This window comes from Montipora capricornis, chromosome 3 (assembly GCF_036669925.1).
Source record: "Montipora capricornis isolate CH-2021 chromosome 3, ASM3666992v2, whole genome shotgun sequence".
Lineage (NCBI taxonomy): Eukaryota > Metazoa > Cnidaria > Anthozoa > Scleractinia > Acroporidae > Montipora > Montipora capricornis.
This window is the reverse complement of record NC_090885.1, coordinates 15,491,817-15,511,816: the sequence shown is the minus strand read 5'-3', so window position 1 is coordinate 15,511,816 and position 20,000 is coordinate 15,491,817. Positions and strand designations below refer to the sequence as shown.

Below are 20,000 nucleotides of genomic sequence, written 5' to 3'. Positions count from 1 at the left end.
GATATTATGGGATACTCAGGGAACAAATTAATATGTATTTGCCCCCTGGCTATCCCATATAAGTAAATTTTCAGCTCCGTTTATTGCATTTCTAGCTTTTGGATTGGCTAAAAAACTCCGACTATGAGCCAATAGTCGAAGTTTTACGTCATATGGAAAATAGTGCGCCAAGATGCTCTTTCCGGACGCTTTGTAAAATTGTGGAAATAAAAATCGGCGGCAAAACCCGGTTTGAGAATTTACTAAAACAATTATTCCATTCGCCCTTGTTGGATATGAAGTGATTATAAGCAACTCGCGCTACGCGCTCGTTGGTTATTTTATCACTTCATATCCAACTCGGGCTCATGGAATAATTGTAATATAGCTGTTGGAACAATAATTCAAAATGGCCGCCGTATCGTTGAAGTTGAGGGTGCTTCCGTCGCAGTAATCATATTTATCTTCTATGAGCAGCTGACATGAAGACAGTGGGTTTTTTTTTATTCCGTGAATAACACAAGGCAAGGATGCCTCAAAGGTGTCTTTAAAGGCTCTGATAATTTTTGAAAAATATTTTACATTTCTACTTCGGAAAGTATTTCACATTTGCTTCATGGCTTTCAAAACAACCCGTCACGCACCATGCAGTGTACGATTCTTTACTTACAAATATTAGCCTTTTGCACTAAATACATTTCTCATTGCTCAACATTACATTCGTTATACGTTTCATTTTCCAATAATTCAAGGCTGGAAATACTGAGCCCAAGAATAAGACAGAGCTTACCGCAAATTCAAGTTGATTTCAATTTTGCGTTGACAATTTACCCAAATGCTTTATGGAAAGAGCCATTACCCAAGTGGGGAGGGACTGAGTAGGTGCTCAAAACACTCGCTACCCCATCCCCTCTTCTCAACACACACCCACAAAAAACAACCTCACCGCTTCAGCCCAGGAAAATGGAACCCCAAATATATATATATTTTTTTTTTTTTGCATGTCATTATCGTTGTTCCGATGAATTCAGCTATCATTTCTCATTGTTGCAGCTCCTATTGTTTTAAAGTCCAAGTCATTGTTTTTGCTCTTTAGTCTTTCATTTCTTCGGTTTGGGTAGCCAGGCATGCAACAGAGAGAATAAGCAGCGCCGCTACTGCAAACGCTAAATGTCAAGCTGAAATTTATGTATCACGGAAAATTAAAAAAGACTGTTTTTAGTTCATTTCTTGCCTGTCATCATTCTACAGACATCGCGCAACTTCTCACAAGACAGAAGAATTTTAGGCTTCCAAGGCAAGCAGTCGCTTTGCCGTGTCACGTCAGCACATCGTAAATCTCTCTCTAATTAGATTGTGCCTTGCAAAATCTGTTACTTCGACTCTGAGTTCCCCTAAGCTTTGAATGAGTGCCTGGGCGGCTTGAATTCCAAAGATGTGTAGAACAACAGGTATCCAGCCGAGGTCTGTAAGAAGAACGAAACGCATAAGTTTCAATAGAATTGCGACTTTCATATCAAATGGGATGAAAGGTGAACTATCTACAGCTCAAAGGTTTCGAGCTTTTCCTTAATAGAAATATCCATACGTATTTGACAAATATTCATTGACGGTGCTTCACAGTCAACGAGGTTCGTGGCACCGAGATGGCACCAACTAATGTCATATCCAACAAGTTATTTTTCAAGGTAGGTCACGCAGTAAATGATCTAATTAATAGCCGAGACTGAGTAACCGAGACCGAGACCGCTCGTGAACCAATAGACCAATTTCGATATATTAAAATTCAGTCCTAAACAAAAGGCATCATCACGAGATTTAAGGGAAATAAACTAATACAAATCCTTATATTTATTCCCCAGAGCCTCGAGATGATGCCTTTTGTTTAGGACTGAATTTTAGGGTGCGTTCGATTGACCGTATTCCGGAATAGGAATACATGGAATATAAGTTAGAAATCCTTCGTTTTTACGGCGGTTCACGTTACAATTGTCAAACATCGGCTAAAATGCTATTTTAAACACATTTTTGTTATCCTTGCTGCTTCGAAACGCGCCAGACATGCCGTTTTAATCATCACGCCACGTATTCTTATTCCGGAATAGGGTCAATCGAACGCGCCTTAAAGTGGTACTACGACCAAAAAAACAAATCTTTTTTTTCTTTGGATTTCAAAACTATGTTTACTAAACACTAACTGACCCAAGTTTTAAGTTCTGATTTTAAAAAGACACCTGTTTATTTTAACTGGAATTTTCTTATTTATTGGTCCGCCATTACTAACTTTAAAATCTTGAGAGAGCTGGGTCGAGGAGAAAATGACGTCAAACACTCACTAGTTTAAGAATGCAATGCGTGTGTACGCGGCCTAATTAACATGCAGCACGGGAGTTTCGGGCTTTCAGACTTTTCAACCCGTGTTTTGCATATATAATAAATTGCGTTTACACGCTGAAATTTTAAGCTAGTGAGTAAATGACGTCATTTTCTCTAGATCCAACCCTCTGAGGTCCAATCGGCCAGTTTTGAACGTGAGTAATGGCGGACCGTGAAATCCAAAACTTACACTCAAAATAAACAGCCTTTGGATAAAACTCAAAGCTCAAAATTTTGCCAGTTAGGTGTTAAACAAACACGCTTTCAAAATCTGAAGAAAAAAAGGAGATGATTTTTTGATCATAGTACCACTTTAATATATCGAGATTGGTCTATTAGAACGCAAGAAACACGGCTCACATCAAATTTGATGGGAGCGGTCGGTTTTTTCCGAGTGGCCCCGAATCATAACTGAAAAAATACATTTCCTGTCAGAACAAAGCAGGCTCCTGCTTGTCAAAGACACCGAGAAAATCCTCACACTAAGGCGTCTAACTTTCTTTCCCTCCGCTTTGAAATTCTAGATGGCGACCAAGTATTTATTTCAAGAAACGACGACGACTATGGCAAGGACGACACCAGAAAACAATAATAGGAAGTTTAAGAAACGACGACGGCTACGGCAACGACAACGCCAAAAAGCAGTAATATTATTGGTTACAAGAATCAAAATTCTCGTGCTGCACGTGCGGCAAGCATTTTTAAACATTTCTCTCCCGTACTCGTCAAAACTACAACGTGAAATGACCAAATTTAAGGTTTTGACGACAACGTGGACAAACTACAGTGAATCTTTCAGTCTCACTCTTTACTTCAAATCCGTCTGTACCAGTCCAGTTTTAGGACACTTCACTCACACTGAATAATATAAACAAGATGGAATAATCATGAAATACTTAAAACAGCTCAAAGTTATATTTTGGAGTGACGTTTTCGTCTCCGTAGCCGTGGTTAAGGCAGGAAATATAGTGGTGCTGCACGTGCGGCACGCATTTTGGCGCCTATGTTTGCGGTCCTCTGCATAAAGACGACGTGAAATCACCAAATTTGAGGTTTTGACGACAACGTGAACATGCAACAGGGAATCTTTCATTCCCTAATTCCGCTCTGAAACCGCTCGTACTAATTTATTTTTAGGACACTTCGCCCACAGTGTACCAAGTGAACGAGATGGAGGCCGCCGTCGTAGATCTTAAATTCCCCATTCCCTATTATCCTAAGCACGCGACCGCTACAATAGGGAGCTTTCGCAACGACAACTGCGACGGCGACGAGAACGTCTCAAATTTGCATATTTGGTGGGCAAAAAACAATAGTTTTGCACGCTCTGCACGTGCATTTTTCATTTTTTGTCTATTTCTTTGCCGTGGTCAACAAAACAACTAATGGCAGCCAAACAAAATATTCTTTGCTTTTAACGCTAATAAGCCTTTCTAGCCTCGCTACGACCAGCAAATTTCAAAAGAATTTTTGTTTCAAAATGAGGGCAGTAAGTCCAATTAACATAAAGACAAAAGAATGCAAAAGTGGTCGCCATTTATGAAAGTGGTCTATAGCCACACTTGCGGTTTTATGAACGACCCGAGCACTTTGCAGATGCATTTTCTCCCCTAACTTAAAGCGTGACTCGTTTCGGTTTCATTCTTTAGGGACTGCCACACCACTGTCATATTAAAAAGCTCGGAATAGTGATTACCTTAAACGCGAATTTATGTGTTGAGATGACTTTCTCGTTGCCGTTCCCGTCGTCATTAGGGAGCTTTAGCAACGACCACGGGAACGGCAACGAGAACTTCATTAAAAACATAAATTCACGTTATTGCGATCACTTCGCGACTATTCCAAGCCTTTTAATATGACAAAGGTGTTTCAGTCCCTCAGGAATGAAACCGTTACGAGCGGCGCTTAATTTAGGGGAGAAAAATGAAAATTTATCTCCAGGTGCTGACGTTCTCCATAACACTTCAAACTTGGTAATTTCACGTTGTTGCTTTGCTGACGACGGCAAAGAAATGGACAAAAATGAAAAGCGCACGTGCAGGGCGTGCAAAGCTATTGTTTTTGCCCACTAAATATGCACATTTGTGACGTTCTCGTTGCCGTCGCCGTTGTCGTTGCTAAAGCTCCCTAATGTATGCCAGCACTGCATGCCGCCACACTTACCACAACATCTCTTGGAGACATTTCAGTAACGTACTGGTCGTCAAATTTATACCACTTTTTGTCGTAAACACTCTTAGCAAACGCGGTATAGTGTCCGCCGTGCATGGTGCCATAATGATTGGAAACTGCAAACAAGTTGTAACGTGATTGTGATCGCGGACCCACTACATGATTTGACATATCGACTTGTGACATCGGGAAGGACACGTTGGTCTGAAGTTTCTGTCTCCACATCCCTTCATACTGGAATCTGCAAACAACGCAAGTTATCAGTTGATAAGAACAGCTTGAAGGAATGCTCCAGCTACCAGCCTGCAATGCGAGGCAAAATATCTTGAGACACTTTTAGGTCAGTAAACAGACTTTTTCTTTCGTATCACTTATAATAAAAACCCTCTCAACCCTCGAGCAATGTTGTATAGCCAACCAACTCTACCAATATTGATGGAAGGGGTATTGAAATCAGTAAATAGCAATAGATGTAAGTACGAATGAAATGTAAAAGTTTCTCAACACTTTTGTCGCAGATTGTGGATGAAGGTTAAATCATCCTCAGTTTTTTTAGTTGCAAAGTGAAGTTAAGAGCAATCAGGGCCAATATGAGGTAACAAGCAGCTGGATTTATAGCCTATTCGCGATGCATAGGCTGAGAATGAAGCTATCATTTGACTTCCTACGAAAACAGCAGTGCTGTGTTTGAGGGGTTACTGGACAAATAAAAAGTCAAACTTTGATAACGCCAGTGTTAAAAAGCTCAACTGCAATCGGAAAAAATTGTGCAGACATTCGTTTGAGCTTTGTTTCGGGCGCTTTAAGTGTGAATCGGAGCCCCATTCTCACCTAAAGCACAAACCTCCTCCCCCCCCCCCCCCCCGATCGGCGAGTAAATGTAGAGACGGTCCAGATAAGAAAGATAGCAACAACGGCAACGAACATGTTGCAATTCAATTGGAATGAAAAAAGGTGATGACTTTTCTATTGTCTGTACTTACTTCTGATTGGCTTAAACAGCAAAAGTTAACAAAGCTTCATAAAGCAGTATTATATTCATCCTTACTTTCCAACCATCTTCCATGTAACAAAATCTGGTCTCAGTTTGAATACCACAGAAATCGTATGTGGGGAACATGTCAAATTGTAAACGTTTCTTGGCTTTTGTTTTCAACTCTTGTGGTTGCTCAAAATCTCTTAACACAAAGAAACACCCTTTCAAAATGGGCTGTAAATTAATTTTATTGCGTTAACGGCCTTCCGGTAGGTTTATGCATTCTCTGTGTAAAAATGATAACATTCCTATGTGGGAAAACCGCATAAGAAAATAAATTGCTATCCACCTTACACGGATCATTACTTAAATCGTCTGGTGTTCGCCACAGTAAAATCTGTAAGACTCATTCTCAGGAGTGAATGGTTAAAACAGGACCTAGATGTTGTTAAATAGCGCTTTACCTCAAATTCTGGTTCGTTTTTGTTATCTTAAAGTATATCTTAATCTTAGTGTCACATTTCTAACCGTTTGAGATGCACCACCAAAATGGCTGGTAGTCTCCAAATTTGTATGGTTTTACTAACTTCTCTTCTTTGCCGGCACTTTGGACAAAACCTAAAAACAGAAATGAGAAAGCATTCAGTTGAACGAGACTGCTATCAGGGTTTGTTTAGCACTAAGCGTAGCCGAAAGGATTTCCAGCAATAACAATAGCCGTTTCTAATGACTGACCGAATATCGGGAGAAATGATTGGGATAAGAGGAAATTTTGTTAATTATAAAGTCACGTAACGAACTGTGCTAATTTCGTTCGACAATAGGAGAACACAATATCTAATCTTGGGTACACTGTGCACAGGGTGAGCTTTAGCAAATGTTCGGTTTTCCGTTCGTCTGCCTTTTCAGCGCCATCTTGAATTACGTCATACGTGCATCGTACGTAATATGCGCAAATGACGCTTACGCACCTCATGTTTGTTTGTTCATTTCCCTACTCTTCTCCTTTGCTTCCAAAGCGACTGTCTGAACGCACTTCAATAATCCGAGATTACTACTAGTAATAATAATTATAATGACAACTGAAACCCGTTGGACTTACCATTTGTCATCTCCAGTCATTTTTTCAGGTTCTGTAAACAAGTTCAGGCAATCCTAACAATAAGAGAAATGCCCTTTTTTAGTCAAGTACACTGTACGATGAAAAGGAATTTGGAGCTTAATCTTTACAATACATCTATTTGTTATATACCTAGACTTTCGCTCAACAAAACGGGCACTGTGATTGGTTGATTCTTGGTCACGTGGCCCTGATCGAATTCAAATGTATCCTAACCGGGATACAATTCCGCAGTTGTTGCCCGCTACGGATGTTTTGCTGCGATTGTTGCAGGAAAAGTCTAAATATATAACAAAGCACTTAATGTCTGGTCCCTCGGGGAAACTAGTTAGTTGTGTTTTCCATCGAGTCCTGATGTTTCCCTCGGGAAGCATGAGGACTCTCGGGAAAACAAAACTAAGTGTTTCCCTCTGGACCATACATGAAGTGTATAGTATTTAACGAAAAATGTCGCTCTTCCACCTTTAGGTTAAAAGAAACAGTAAACCGCTGTTACGGACGCCTCAAAAAAAGGGAAGTCATTATTATTATTATCATCATCATCATCATCATCATCATCATTATCATTAATATTAATATTAATCAGCAGGCCCCTCTTGTAATTTCTGTACTCTGATCTACGCCGCATAAGCCTCAAGCTTTGGTTTCTCATTGCTATACTGTGCTTGTTTTTCAAGGAACATTAAACATTAAACAAATAAACATTAAACACAACCAATACCATACATTGCCTAAACAGGAGAGCCGTCTCCATTGCCGAAACGGGAAACACGGGTGTACTCGGTGTCTCAGTGCATTTTGACAATGACCGCTCAAAGCGCCGCTAACCTTAAATATTTTCATAGTAGACACATTATGCCGTTTTCAACGTGCAATGGCGCTTCAAAAGCGTCGAAAGACTAAGCGAGCCTAATGGTCATTTGCATGGCCTTGCCTTTCCCTTTTAGACTGGAATACAAGAAGGTTTCTGTCGTCAGCCAACAAATCCTCTACCTCTGAAATGACTATTATCGACAATTAAGATTACTCTGTCCCAGGACTTGTGGTAGCAGATGAAAAGGAAAAAGGAAGAGTGCCATCCGGGTTCTGAATTTTAAAATTAGATATTCATTTCACATAATCCTTATCAAGCGCTAAGCGTCCTAAATAGCCCACTTTCGATATATTAAAATTCAGTCCTAAACAAAAGGCATCATTTCGAGGCTCCGGGGAATAAACTCATACAAATCCTCATATTTATTCCCCAGAGCCTCGAGATGATGTCTTTTGTTTTGGACTGAATTTTAATATATGGACAAAGGGCTGTTGACGATAATAGTCAATTTAGAGAAACTTAGAAATTGTCGATAATAGTCATTTCAGAAGTAGAGGATGGGTTGCGTCAGCTCAGGGCGAGACATTTGCTCCGCCATGGGACAAACGACTGCCAACTTTGTCAAGAACTTTACCCAACGTGTGCGGCTTGTTAAAAGAGAAATGTATGGGAGTTCAACAAAAAGCGCCTAGTACGTTAGGCAAGGATACTCTGAGAAAATTTATACAAAGAATAAAGCCCTCACGGGGAATCAGTCGGCATTTTTTTTTACTTAAACACGTTTAATCTTCTTGCTTTTAAGAGCAGAACACTCACTTTTATTGACACAGAAAATCGTTTGCGTGTACCGTAAAGTACACACCTCGTATTTCATTTCAGCGCGATTGTAACAGTAATATGTGATCACCTGTACAATATATACAAGGTGGTGAAATATGTAGTGCAATGTGAAGTGCAGAGTGCGTTTTTCCGCTGGCCGAGGAACGACTAAGCGAAAAATCATTTTCCCACACACAGCTAGGAGAATGGGGTCCAGTCTGTGTGGGGTCTTCAGGTCACATGGTTTGTTAGCCGCTCAATTTGTTTTTTGCCATCCGCCACAACTTGGCTTGGCTTCCGGTTGTGTGTGAGAAACAGCATAGGATAAATATTGCAAAGTAGGGTGGCAATTGTAGATGTGTTGTACCGTGTTGCAAATTTGAGGTACAGACTACCGGTACCTATATGTGTAATAAACAAAGAAAACCAAAAAATTAAGGTTTGACCGCTCTACAGTTAAGTTACATGCAGCTGTACCTGGAGGGTGCATCGATTTTTGTGTGATGGCAAGGGGAGAGTTAAATTCGAAAATGCATCAAATGTCCTGGATTCTTTTCCACACACCATACACTTCACAGTTGACATGAACAAACCCTAAAAATACAGTAACAACAAGAAAATAAATATAGATGATTCTCTAACGTCAGTAAAGACTCATCAGAAAAACGAAATAAATCTATTAAGTATCCGCTGCAGGAAAATTGTGCTCTTCTCGGATAGTCACTTCATAAGAAAGTTTGATTTGTATATATAGCGAATGACGATTGTTCTGTAACAGAACAACCATGTACTTGTACAAACAACGAACAAGGAAAGCAAGATTCTGATTAGAAATCACACAATATGTTGAGGAACAGAACCCCAACTGGCAAGTACACCGCGCGCCCAAGAATGAGGTATGTAAGAATAAGATTCATCTGCCATCTTTGTTCTGGACTTGACCGTTCAAAAATATATAGATATCTCATCGTTTTCTTTCACAAAACATGGTTAGTACATTTGACAGCCAAAACTTCAAGCTTTATTAAGGTCGTTCGCCGAAAAAAATGTTTTAATCCGGTTTAGACTTAAGACAGTTAATCGATTACCTCTGATGCCATTTGTTTGTCGCCCAAGAATGACTTAGGACGATTTTATTCTGGGAGTATTCATGACTGATTTCACCGACATGGTAGACATCAGCAATTCCATCAGTTAAACAGCGAATATGTCTACAATTTTCTAGTACCAAAGGCAGGAGCCTATTGACTTGGAGCGAAAAACAGCCCTATATTCATGTCACGGCGTTTTCACAGACCGATTTATTTTTAAGTTGAATTTCCCGGTAATAAAACTCCGGCAGGAGTCCGACGACCAATCAAATGAAACTATAACTTGACGTCATAGCGTCACCGAACCGGAACTGCCTTTGCTTTTTTGCGGAAAAGGTAGTATAAAAATAGATCAGTCGGCAAAAAAGCTGTGATATGGGCTTAGTGTGGGAGTTGTTCGCTGCTAGTCATGTGCTCCTGTGACAGGATATAACACGAACTAAAAATTGACCAGCTCCAAGATTGCTGAATACCTCAGTAGTAGAGCAGTATGCAGGGAAATTAAACAATCATGGGCTCGAGTACCGTTTGAGCCTGGATTTTTCCAACCTTCTTTACAACTTCATTGGTAGTTCCGTACAATGCGATGAACGTCCCCTTATAAAAACTAATTTCACTGCTGGTTAATTATTACCCTGAAAGATCTAGAGACATTACATTACTCCACAACATTGACGCCTTACATCAAACAGTTCAACCATAATTGAAGCGTTTCTCCTTTTGTGGTTTTCCCATGCAATGTTGGCAGCCGCTACGGGATCTAAATCATCCGGTGGTGCCCTGAGATACGGCTTTTCCTTAATCTATAGGATCAAAGCAAAAATTAATTTAATATGCTAGGTGCTTAATAGCTGTCTGCCTCGGGCATGACTGAGCTAGCACTGAAAAGAAAATATTATCCGCCAGGAGGATGCAAAACAACGAACATTGTAACACCCGTTGGATTCTTCAATGGCGGCTAAAAACATTATTCTTTTGTTTTTATGCTAATCATCCTCACTAGCCTCGTTAGCATGAACAAAATTCAAAAGAATCTTTGCTCCAAAGCGAGGCTTGTGAGGATGATTAGAATAAAGACAAAAGAATAATTTCTTGGTCGCCATTTAGGAATACGGTCTATAGCCCTTTGAGTATAAAATACGTTATTAAATACTCACTAAGGTTTGCATTTTTCCCGTCATAAAAGCCTTTTAGACAACATGATTTTAGCTTAAAACGAAAGTTAAGTCAAAATTGAAGGATAAAAATCTTGTGGAAACTTTGCTCGATCAGTAAATAAACGGACATTTCAGTTTTCAGTAATCCAGCACTCACTTACTCCGGTATTGAACAACTGAGTCCTGGTGAGCTTGGTCGCTTATCTAAGTTCTTACACAAAGTGTCCCGCTGGTCTACCGGCTCGACATTGTCATTTGACTTAATGTGGTACAAAAGAATCCTAAACACATAATTCTCAACGACTATAACATGGCACCGTTCTTTGAGCGATACGACACTTCTCCGTTTGGTGAATGTTCGTAATTTTCATCTCCCATCAGAGAACTTTGAACGGCAACCTTTTACATGTAAAACTAAATTCCGCTTGCTAAAATTGTACTGTTGTGACGGAAAAATTAAATTCCGCTTTTTAAAAGCCGTTTGAGTTTCGCTCAACTTAAATTTCGCGAGGGAAAGAAAAAATACGGAAACGGACCGTTTCGATAGTGATGGTCCGTACTGTAAAATCCCGACCGAAAACTAGCCAATCAGAGTACTTCATAGAGTGAGGTGGAACACTGAAGTATGAAACCCTGATAATCGACATACAGTGTAGCTAATAAACGGTTTTGGAACTCAAAACAGGTATGTTAAACACACAAACGGTGTTATGGAAATCGCAGGATCGATCCAGCCTGAGAGTCTGATTTCCTTTTCACTCGTCCTTTTGCCCAAGCAACTACAACCCTGGAGAAAATTGTGGAAATACTTTCAATTTCCATGTCCATATCCAAAAAACTGTGATTATTAATGTCTTATTATTACGCCTTCCTCACCACCCCAACCCCCCTCACGATCAACATTAGGGAGCTTAACGGCGCCATTAACACTTGCATCAAAAATCCAGTTCTTTTTTAACCAAAAAAAACCTCAAAGATGAAGAATAATTTAATTTCTATAGGTTCATACCTTGTTAAGATCTTCTTGTAAGCCATCCATCAGGAAAGCCAAAAGTTCTTGAGAATCTTGTTGGTCGTATCCCGAGAACTGAGATTTGAATTTTCCAACCGTTCGTTTAAAGTCGTTTGGAGATACACACTTGAATTGTCCCGAATGTAGTACTTTGATGAGAACTGAAAATTTCTCTGCCAGTTCTCCTGAAAAAATGGAACACGTAATTTTTGTCAAGTATGAGTGATGTCTGTGATACGCTGATAATACACGTAATTTATTCCTGTTGTGAACTGAATGGTTGTACGGTTCACTCAGTAGAGGACTGGACTAACTATCGCTCCCAAGCTCACCTCATGTTCATCTTAAGGGGGTGGCTCTTAACTACAAAATTGTTGTAGTAAATCGCTCACGATTCACAAGTCCCTTTAACTCTATAGTTACCTTTTCTTTGCCAAGTGTGTTCGATTTAACATTTCTTTGTCTTGTTCGACTCACAACCATACTTAATAAATCACGAGACCAAAACAGAAAATGCTAAAAACTCAGCGAGTTAACGATGTTTTCAACAATTTTTGACGGAACAGTATGCGAACATTCTGACACATTCTGTAGCATGCCATTCTGTAGCATGGATTTTAAAACATATATTTTTCAAAAAAATACTACCATTTGCGTCCATCCTTGAAGCGTGACGAATTTTGCGCGAAGTTTTACTTTTCAAACGTCAACGGTTTGTCCGGTTATGTGTCACTTTTGACCATTGAAAGGTTGGCAGAACCAATGATCTATAGAACACTTACGGGAGCTCGTGGTCATTAAACTAGATTCTGGTGTCAATTGTCTCGCCACACCCATGGGACTGAAATTGTTGGCCTAGCTCCACAGGTCACCTACAGTCGAATCTTTGCTGACATTGTTTACATTTTGTCTCGTTAACATACGAGTTTGCTGACAGAAGGCACCATGCTATTCACAGATTAATTTCAAAAAGGTAAAAGAACATGTTAAACATAGTTAAATTTCCCATTTTAAGCCTTTTGGCTTTGATAGCCATCGAGTCATCAAAATTCTTCGGTGGCAAAAGCGCTAATAGGCCCATACATTCTTTGTAACATTTCGAGTTTTCAAAGCGCCATTACTCAGAGATTAGTATGTGTAATCAAATGGCGACGAGTGAAATTAGGAAATAATTTCACGCGCGTTTTGTCAAAATTCTGATAATTTTATCAGAATTTTGACAAAACGCAAGTGAAATTATTTTTTAATTTCACGAGAAAACCATTTGATTACCTTTTAATGTCGTGGGTGACAAATTACGCTCACAACCGTAATTGTAAAATCGCTCGAGTACTTTATCCAACTGCTCGGGAAGAATCATCTCCAGGTTTTTCTCAAGGCTATTTTCGTCACACCACTTCTCAAAAAATCTCACCCAGTTAATTGTGCTCTTTCACGTATTTAAATTTTCTGCCGCTTCTTTTACTTTCGTAACTTCTTCAATGGTCACTGTCTTAAATCTAGACGCCATCTTGGTTCTGATCGAGATACAAGAGATGTTACCATGGCAATTTTGTAATTTCACATGTGAAATTATAAATTAACGCTGAAACTTCGCGCCTAAATTAAGGAGTAATTTGTCACCCATGATATTACCAGGTAAATTTCGCTTCAAGTTTCAGAGATAGCTAATTATGCAATGCACTTTCAATATTCAGTTCTGATTCTTATTGGCTGGTAGATTAGAAAACGATATGCTCATGCTAATGGCGGTACAAAATGTGAACAAAGATACCCTATAGCTCTGCCTCAGCGGTAGAGCAAAGGCTTGACAAGGTTCTGGTCATAACCGTCCTGCCATGATAGTAGGGAGCTTTCGAAACGATGACGGCTACGACCAGTAGGTTTGCGGTCCCTCTGCATAACGACGACGTGAAATCACCTAATTTGAGGTTTTGACGACAACATAAGCATGCAACAGAGAATCTTTCATTCTCTCTTTTCACTCAGAAACCGCTCGTACCAATTTATTTTTAGGATACCTCGCCCATATTGTAGGACGTGAACGAGACTGAACAATTGCGGAAGACTTATGATAGAGCCAAGTTATATTTTGAGGTGACGTTTTCGTCGACCGTCGCCGTCGTAGATCTTTTAAAAAAATCCCTAGTTTTAAGATGTTCACAACACAATGCTTCTTATCACAATACCCCTTACGGCGCCAATGGGACCAAACCTTCACAGACTTGACGTTTTTTAACCTAAGAGCAACATTTCAGTGCTACGACTCTGCAATAATAAAGGTATGCGCAAAAGAGTTTCGTTGGAATGAATTATTATAAGAAAAGATGGAACTAATTTCAAGTCATGAATGTACATTGTACCTCTTGTTCCATCCCGGTTACTCCTGTTGATATCTTCACGGAAAGCTCCAGAAATGAAAAAGGCTGCCAGAGGAGCGACACTACTCAAACACTGAACAACAGAGTTCATGTAACAAGTATTCCCAAGATTTCGAAGTCCAGTCAAAGCAGGTCCAGTGCCACCATGACTTGGGTTGAAGCTGTCTAGTTGGTTGGCAGTTAATGGTTTTGCACTACGGTTAATTATGGGCCTGGCTGGAACTGCTTGTTCAGGATCTGGCTTGCAAATACGATCTATCACCGGTCTCTTTGGACCAGACGGCCCTTGATCTACTAGCTTTGCGAGATTTGGCGAAGACAATGACCTCTGCAATTTTGGCCTTTCTACTGATGATTGCCTTCTCATTTGAGGTTGGTCCTTGTTGGACACATTTGCTTGTGCCGTGGACACTTTTGAACTGGCCATGGCCACTTTTGGCACTACCCAGTGGGTGGTGTGAGTGTTATGATCTCTATAATAAGGTTTTCCTCCATTGTCAACTTTTTCCCAACCTGGTGGCAGTCCAGGTGTTGTGACATACCTAGTCTGCTTGTTAGAAACAGATTCTTGGGAGGTTTCTGGATACTTCTGGTCAACCAGAGGTGACAGTGCTCTGTCTGGAGTTTTGGCAGAATTCCCACGTAAACCTTGAGAATTTTGTGTACTAGCAGAAACATGCTGATCGGGAGGAATTTGACTGTTATTTGGAAGTGTTTGAGCTCCATGTTGGCTGGTTCTTGGTTCTACGCCAGAGGCAGCTACAGGAGATGCCTTTGGAGGCTGCAAAACTGGTGCCATGGATGGTTCTCCACCAGGAGGAATTTGACTCACTGATGGTGCTTGTGACTGGTGTTCAGGTGGCGCCTCTTGTGGTGATTGACGGGACATCTGGACAGGAATAGAAGGTGCAGAATTGTCATGCCTTTGTGAAGGCCCCAGTTGCTGAGAAGACAATCGAGGTGCTGCACTTGATGAAGCAGGCTGTACTGCTGCAGATGAAGCAAAAGCTGGAGACACAGTGGGTGCCAAGCTTGATGGTGGAACATTGGGCTTTGCATTGACAGTTTGAGTCGCTGGAACTGATGACACAGTTGGGCTTGAGCTGAGCAAAGAGTGTCTAGATCCTTCGTGTCCAGAGACTGAGTTGTGGAATGGGGTAGCTGACTGTAATATAGCGGGATGAGGGGTTGGAATAACAGGTAGGGTAGGTTTAGGACTTGGAGAGCTTGATGATGGCATACCTACTGGTGAAAGTGGTTGTTGGGAAGATGAAGGATCAGAGGGTGAGATAACCGGAGGAGCTGGTACAGGTTGGCCACCAGGTTGAGATACTGGTTGATGTGGATGTTGTTGTTGTGGTGCTGTATTTGGTAAAAAACCCAGGACTTGGGAGCCTGAGTGATAAGGAGCAATTGGCTGGGCCACTGATCCAGCCCCATAATGAGGACCCAATTCTCCAAATAGAGGTTTAGAAGGTTTCAGTAAAGGTAATGCAGATGGAGGATTTGATGGAGCTTGGGGTCTTACATCTGAGGGCCTTGGAAATGGAACTCCATTTTGAGAATGTGACTGTGGTGGGACAGTAGTAGGATGCTGAAAGGTTTGTACTGGACCAGGTTCATTCAGAGGCTTTGTGTTTCTTGGAGGAACCACCCCCAATGAAGACATTACAGGTTGGGTACCTGGTATGGGTGCAGTGGAATGGAGTAGCCCCAAGGAGTTAGCTGGCGGCACTTCCGTCATATTATAACCACCACTTGGCTTAACAAGTGATCCATTGTAGTTTTCAATTCCAGCAAAGGGGAGAGTGCGAGACTGGGGGATGTCTTTATTTGGAAGAGATTCAGGTTCTGTCGGCAATTGAGGTTCTGGTGGTGATGTTTTCTCTTCAGGAAGTTCAGGGTAGTCGAAGTTTGATAAGTCCACACGCTTAAGAAGCTTGGGTTGGGGAATCACCTGGATTAAAAACAATATTCAACTCATGTTCAACTCTGGCTACAGCTTATCTTCCTTACTATTCAACTGGAGAGGTGAAGGTAAAAAAGGTAAAGTCTGCTTACGAGCCAGGTGGCCCACTAGGCTAGAGCTTATCCCAGTTTCTTTAGCATGAAGCGACTAGGAGTATTTCTACTCCCCCCCAGGATGCCATGCCAGTCCATTGCAGGGTTACCCCCGGCATTAAGTTTGCCGGGTGGAGAGAGGCACTGTGAGAGTAAAGGGAATCACCAAGTAGGGACGGTGCCTACTATTGTTATTGCACATGAGTTCTGTGCATCTTGAGATACTCGTGTTTCCTATGGATGGGGGTTTACTTATACAGGGATATTTTCACATGGTTTAAAACTATGCGGAGAGCAGAACTTAGCAAATGCTCTTTGTATCCACAAAGAAAATTGGGCCTAACCATGCATTTTTCAGGGATAATTAAGCTTCAACTTGGAAAACAGCACAATACATTGCTTTGTATTTTCAAGCTTTTTACAAATATTGTTGATTAATTATCTTTGAAAAATGCATGGTTAACCCCAATTTTATTTTTGGATTTCAATAACATTTGTTATTTTCTGGTTTTCCTGCATATTTCCAAACCGTGCAAAACTACCTTTGAATTAGTGGGCACTGTCCTTAAAGAGTCTGTCGAAGATCATTTTGTGTCACTCTGACAATTAATGCAAACTGCTTGATATCTAACCATTACCTTCGGTAATTCTGGTTTCACAGCAACAGAGGGATAGTGCCACAACCAGCTATGAAACCCACCATCAAGAATTAGTGGTTCGTTCTTCAATGTGCTGTTGGAGTCAAATTTAAATATTACATCTTTGAGTCTCTGGATTCTGCTTTCAGGTGTTATGTCAGCAACCTTGGTGGATTCATCCATCAGAACTACAAACTCTCTTTCTCCTCTTTTATTCCAAATCTTTCTGGTGTCTTCCCGTAATCGTCTTTCTATGCTGCCTGCTGAAACCCTGCAAAAGTTATATTCAATTCAGCAGCAAGCAACACAACAAGAGGAGTGCCAGTAAAAAACCACCACTTCTGTACCTCCGTTACTGCCACAAGCCAAAGCCACTGCTGCCACTACCACTGCCACTCCTATCAGTACTCTATATTTCACTGACTTGTGAAATCCCATCTCCGGATATTCACCCACCCAGCCATGATATCAAACAACACAAAATGCCTCAAAATGCCAACTTCTCCTTACTCCTGCCCCTCGTGAACCCCCACAGACAAACAAGACAAAGCCATAACACAATTTAATATCATTTTTCCTTCTTCATCTTCCAACCTGCAAAATTCCTGCTCAGCAAACTAACCTCTCAAGTTTATCACCTGCACTGAGTATGCAGCAGACAACATTATCATGGCACATGTGAGAAACAGACTGAGGTTATGATCACTCAGTCTGGTCATTTTGTCAAATTGCAACCCACTTCAGGGTGAAATTCTCTAATTAATGAACTGCCTGGTTACATGTACATGTATATTACAATTATGTACAGTATCTCATCAAGTTATTAAGACAGAATCCACCAGAAGTTCGAGCAACAAGTGGACAAAAACCTAGTAGCAAGATTATAAACATCGTATTGCAAACTTCTGTACGGCTGTTTTCAATATCTTCTCAAAAAAATCATTTCTAGCAACACCAAACATCAAAAACAACTGTTGAACTTCGTAAGAAACACTTGAAAGTACTGGTGAAATGAAACTGATGATGAAATTTTACCTGTGTTTGCACAATTTCTCTGAACATTGAAATTTAATTTTTCTCGTTCCCATGGGAAATTGTTTTCAGTGTTATTTCAGGCAACTATTTATATCTTTAGCTTTCAGGAAATGTAAAAAGGACTGTAAAATACTTAAAATTATTCTGGTATCAGGTTTTTGTCCACTAAAAACTGAAATTGCTAGATTTTCTATCGGATTTCGTCTTAATATGTAACCAAAAAAGAAAGCTGTTATTGACTGGTAGGAGTCCTCACCCTATATCCAACAGTTCAGAAGGTATGTTTATGCATGAAGGAAGGTTGATACGATTTTCCTGAAACATGGAGTGGGGACGGCAATCTATGACCAGCACTTTAGATCCATTTTCGTCATTCAGCAGATTGTAGAGATCTGGTGCTGACACAAAGGGTACACGTACATTTCCTCCGTCTGTAACAATTGGTTTGGTCTCCCGATCAATGATGAGTGTACCTTACAAATACATGACAACAAAATGCTATGGTTACCTCCACATAATGATACCTCCAAACACATCATCGTCATCATTATTACTTTAACCAAGAACAACCTCAAATTAACACAACAAGTAAGAGTTTTCAGGTCTTGGCACACAGATAAAGTTTGAGGATTGCAATATTTCCAGATGTGGGTGATCAGAATCAAAAACTCATTATTCCAGTAAAAATTTAATTTTTACTCCCACCATGAGGATGCTAAAGAGTTCACCAGTGACCCCTCTGTTCATAGATCCCTTGTGGACATTTAAAGTCAAACAGAAAGTTCCAATACCATTACTATTCATGTACATGGACTATTTGACCACGACTGAGAGTAAGAATATAATTTTTTTGTAACAAACTGATATTACAAAGACATTGCAAAACATGCCTTGTTGTCTCCTTTCAAATTAACCCAAATCCTGACCAGACAAGCTGAGGAGAATGCCAGAAATACTCACCATTATTGTTGTCAGACGATTTGGGTATGAGAATGGAACTGTGGCTGACCTGAAATTACCAATGAATAACTCTTACCAAACTGAGTTTAAAGGCTCACTACGTGTACACAACTTATGACTCATGTTTTTTCCAGTTTAGCGAAAAGCCAATATGCAAAGCATGAGGGGTACACTGTAAAAATTAAACAGACAAAAACAAAAGACTAACTGCTGTTGTGGTAGGTAAATGGCATGTGGGAACAATTATTGCAAGCTGTCAATTATTTGAAATTCAAGGCAGTAAACAAATGTTCACAAGTGATTGCCGTTTCTGTTACTAGGGAATCACCTAGATGGACTACATGAGATTATACAGCATTTAATGTTACAATGGATAGACAATTCTGTTGAGATACACAGTAAAATTAATGTACATGTACATGTAAGTGGTACACATGGCCAACGTTTGAAAAGTACAATACTCCTTCACACAATCCCACGCAAAGTTGTAACCCAAAATCTCGGTGTTTATTTTCATGTATGCCTGTAAATCTTAATACACTGCATTAAACTCATTAATGATGCAAAACATTATTGTCTTTATCCTTGCGAAATCAATGTTCTTCACCTTCAGTTTTTGAAAGACATCAGCAGAGGAATTAATGCCAGATCCATTTAACAGGGAGTCAAGATCACTGTCAAAACCACTGTCACTGAAAACCAAAATTCCAAAACAAGGGCTGTGATAACTATGCAGAGCTACATGTATGGACTGAAGAAACTGGCTACACTAGAAAAGTACTAAAACTACTGGACAAAAAAAAGGCACATAATGTTCACATTCCCAGCCACAATAGATCCCCTTAATCCCCCCTAAGATTGCCACTTAAAGGTTTTACTCTGCCTAATACCACACAATTTTACCTGTCAATGGACAAGGGGTTAAAATCTACGTCCCTTCTAAAACTGTCAGTTACATTCTATAGATTTAATTCTGCCCAAAGCTACATGTAGACAATTTTACTCATCAATGCTAGCCAGTTCACAAGGTTAAAGGATTAAATAAAAATTAAAGAATAATTGAACTTTACAGTTCAGAGCCCTGGATTACCTGTCAGTATCATTCTTGGATTTGGTTTCTGATTTCTCTGAAGAAGGAACAAAAACAAAATTCAAAATGATTCCTTTTTTAGTACAGTCGAACCTCGATTATCCGGACCTCGATTATCTGGATTTCTGGATTATCCGGACTTTTTCTGTGGTTCCAATTTTGTCATGAATATTTATTAGTCATGATCAAGATCCGTTACGCCATATTCTTTTTATGATATGATATGATATGATATGTGATCTGCTAATCGCCCTTTCTCGCAGTCGGAGACTGAATTACTAAGGGTGCAGCTCAACGAGGTCGGACCGAAGGAGCTGTG

At 40.1% G+C, this 20,000-nt stretch overlaps 1 protein-coding gene across 1 annotated transcript in view; it reads right to left on the bottom strand.

The window, feature by feature from the left end:
• Nucleotides 1-465: 465 nt before the first annotated feature.
• Nucleotides 466-20,000, bottom strand: part of LOC138042363 (ubiquitin carboxyl-terminal hydrolase 8-like) — a 26,859-nt gene continuing 7,324 nt past the window's right edge. Inside the window, exons 5-17 of the mRNA XM_068888224.1 lie at nucleotides 19,682-19,718; nucleotides 19,199-19,283; nucleotides 18,592-18,640; nucleotides 17,888-18,104; nucleotides 16,597-16,867; nucleotides 13,880-15,854; nucleotides 11,514-11,701; nucleotides 10,031-10,150; nucleotides 8,734-8,850; nucleotides 6,606-6,658; nucleotides 6,032-6,121; nucleotides 4,519-4,768; nucleotides 466-1,445 (exon numbers count right to left, since the gene is read on the bottom strand). Of these exons, the coding sequence (XP_068744325.1) occupies nucleotides 1,374-1,445; nucleotides 4,519-4,768; nucleotides 6,032-6,121; nucleotides 6,606-6,658; nucleotides 8,734-8,850; nucleotides 10,031-10,150; nucleotides 11,514-11,701; nucleotides 13,880-15,854; nucleotides 16,597-16,867; nucleotides 17,888-18,104; nucleotides 18,592-18,640; nucleotides 19,199-19,283; nucleotides 19,682-19,718 (3,524 nt within the window). The 3' untranslated portion in view covers nucleotides 466-1,373. The remainder of the gene's footprint in view (nucleotides 1,446-4,518; nucleotides 4,769-6,031; nucleotides 6,122-6,605; nucleotides 6,659-8,733; nucleotides 8,851-10,030; nucleotides 10,151-11,513; nucleotides 11,702-13,879; nucleotides 15,855-16,596; nucleotides 16,868-17,887; nucleotides 18,105-18,591; nucleotides 18,641-19,198; nucleotides 19,284-19,681; nucleotides 19,719-20,000) is intronic.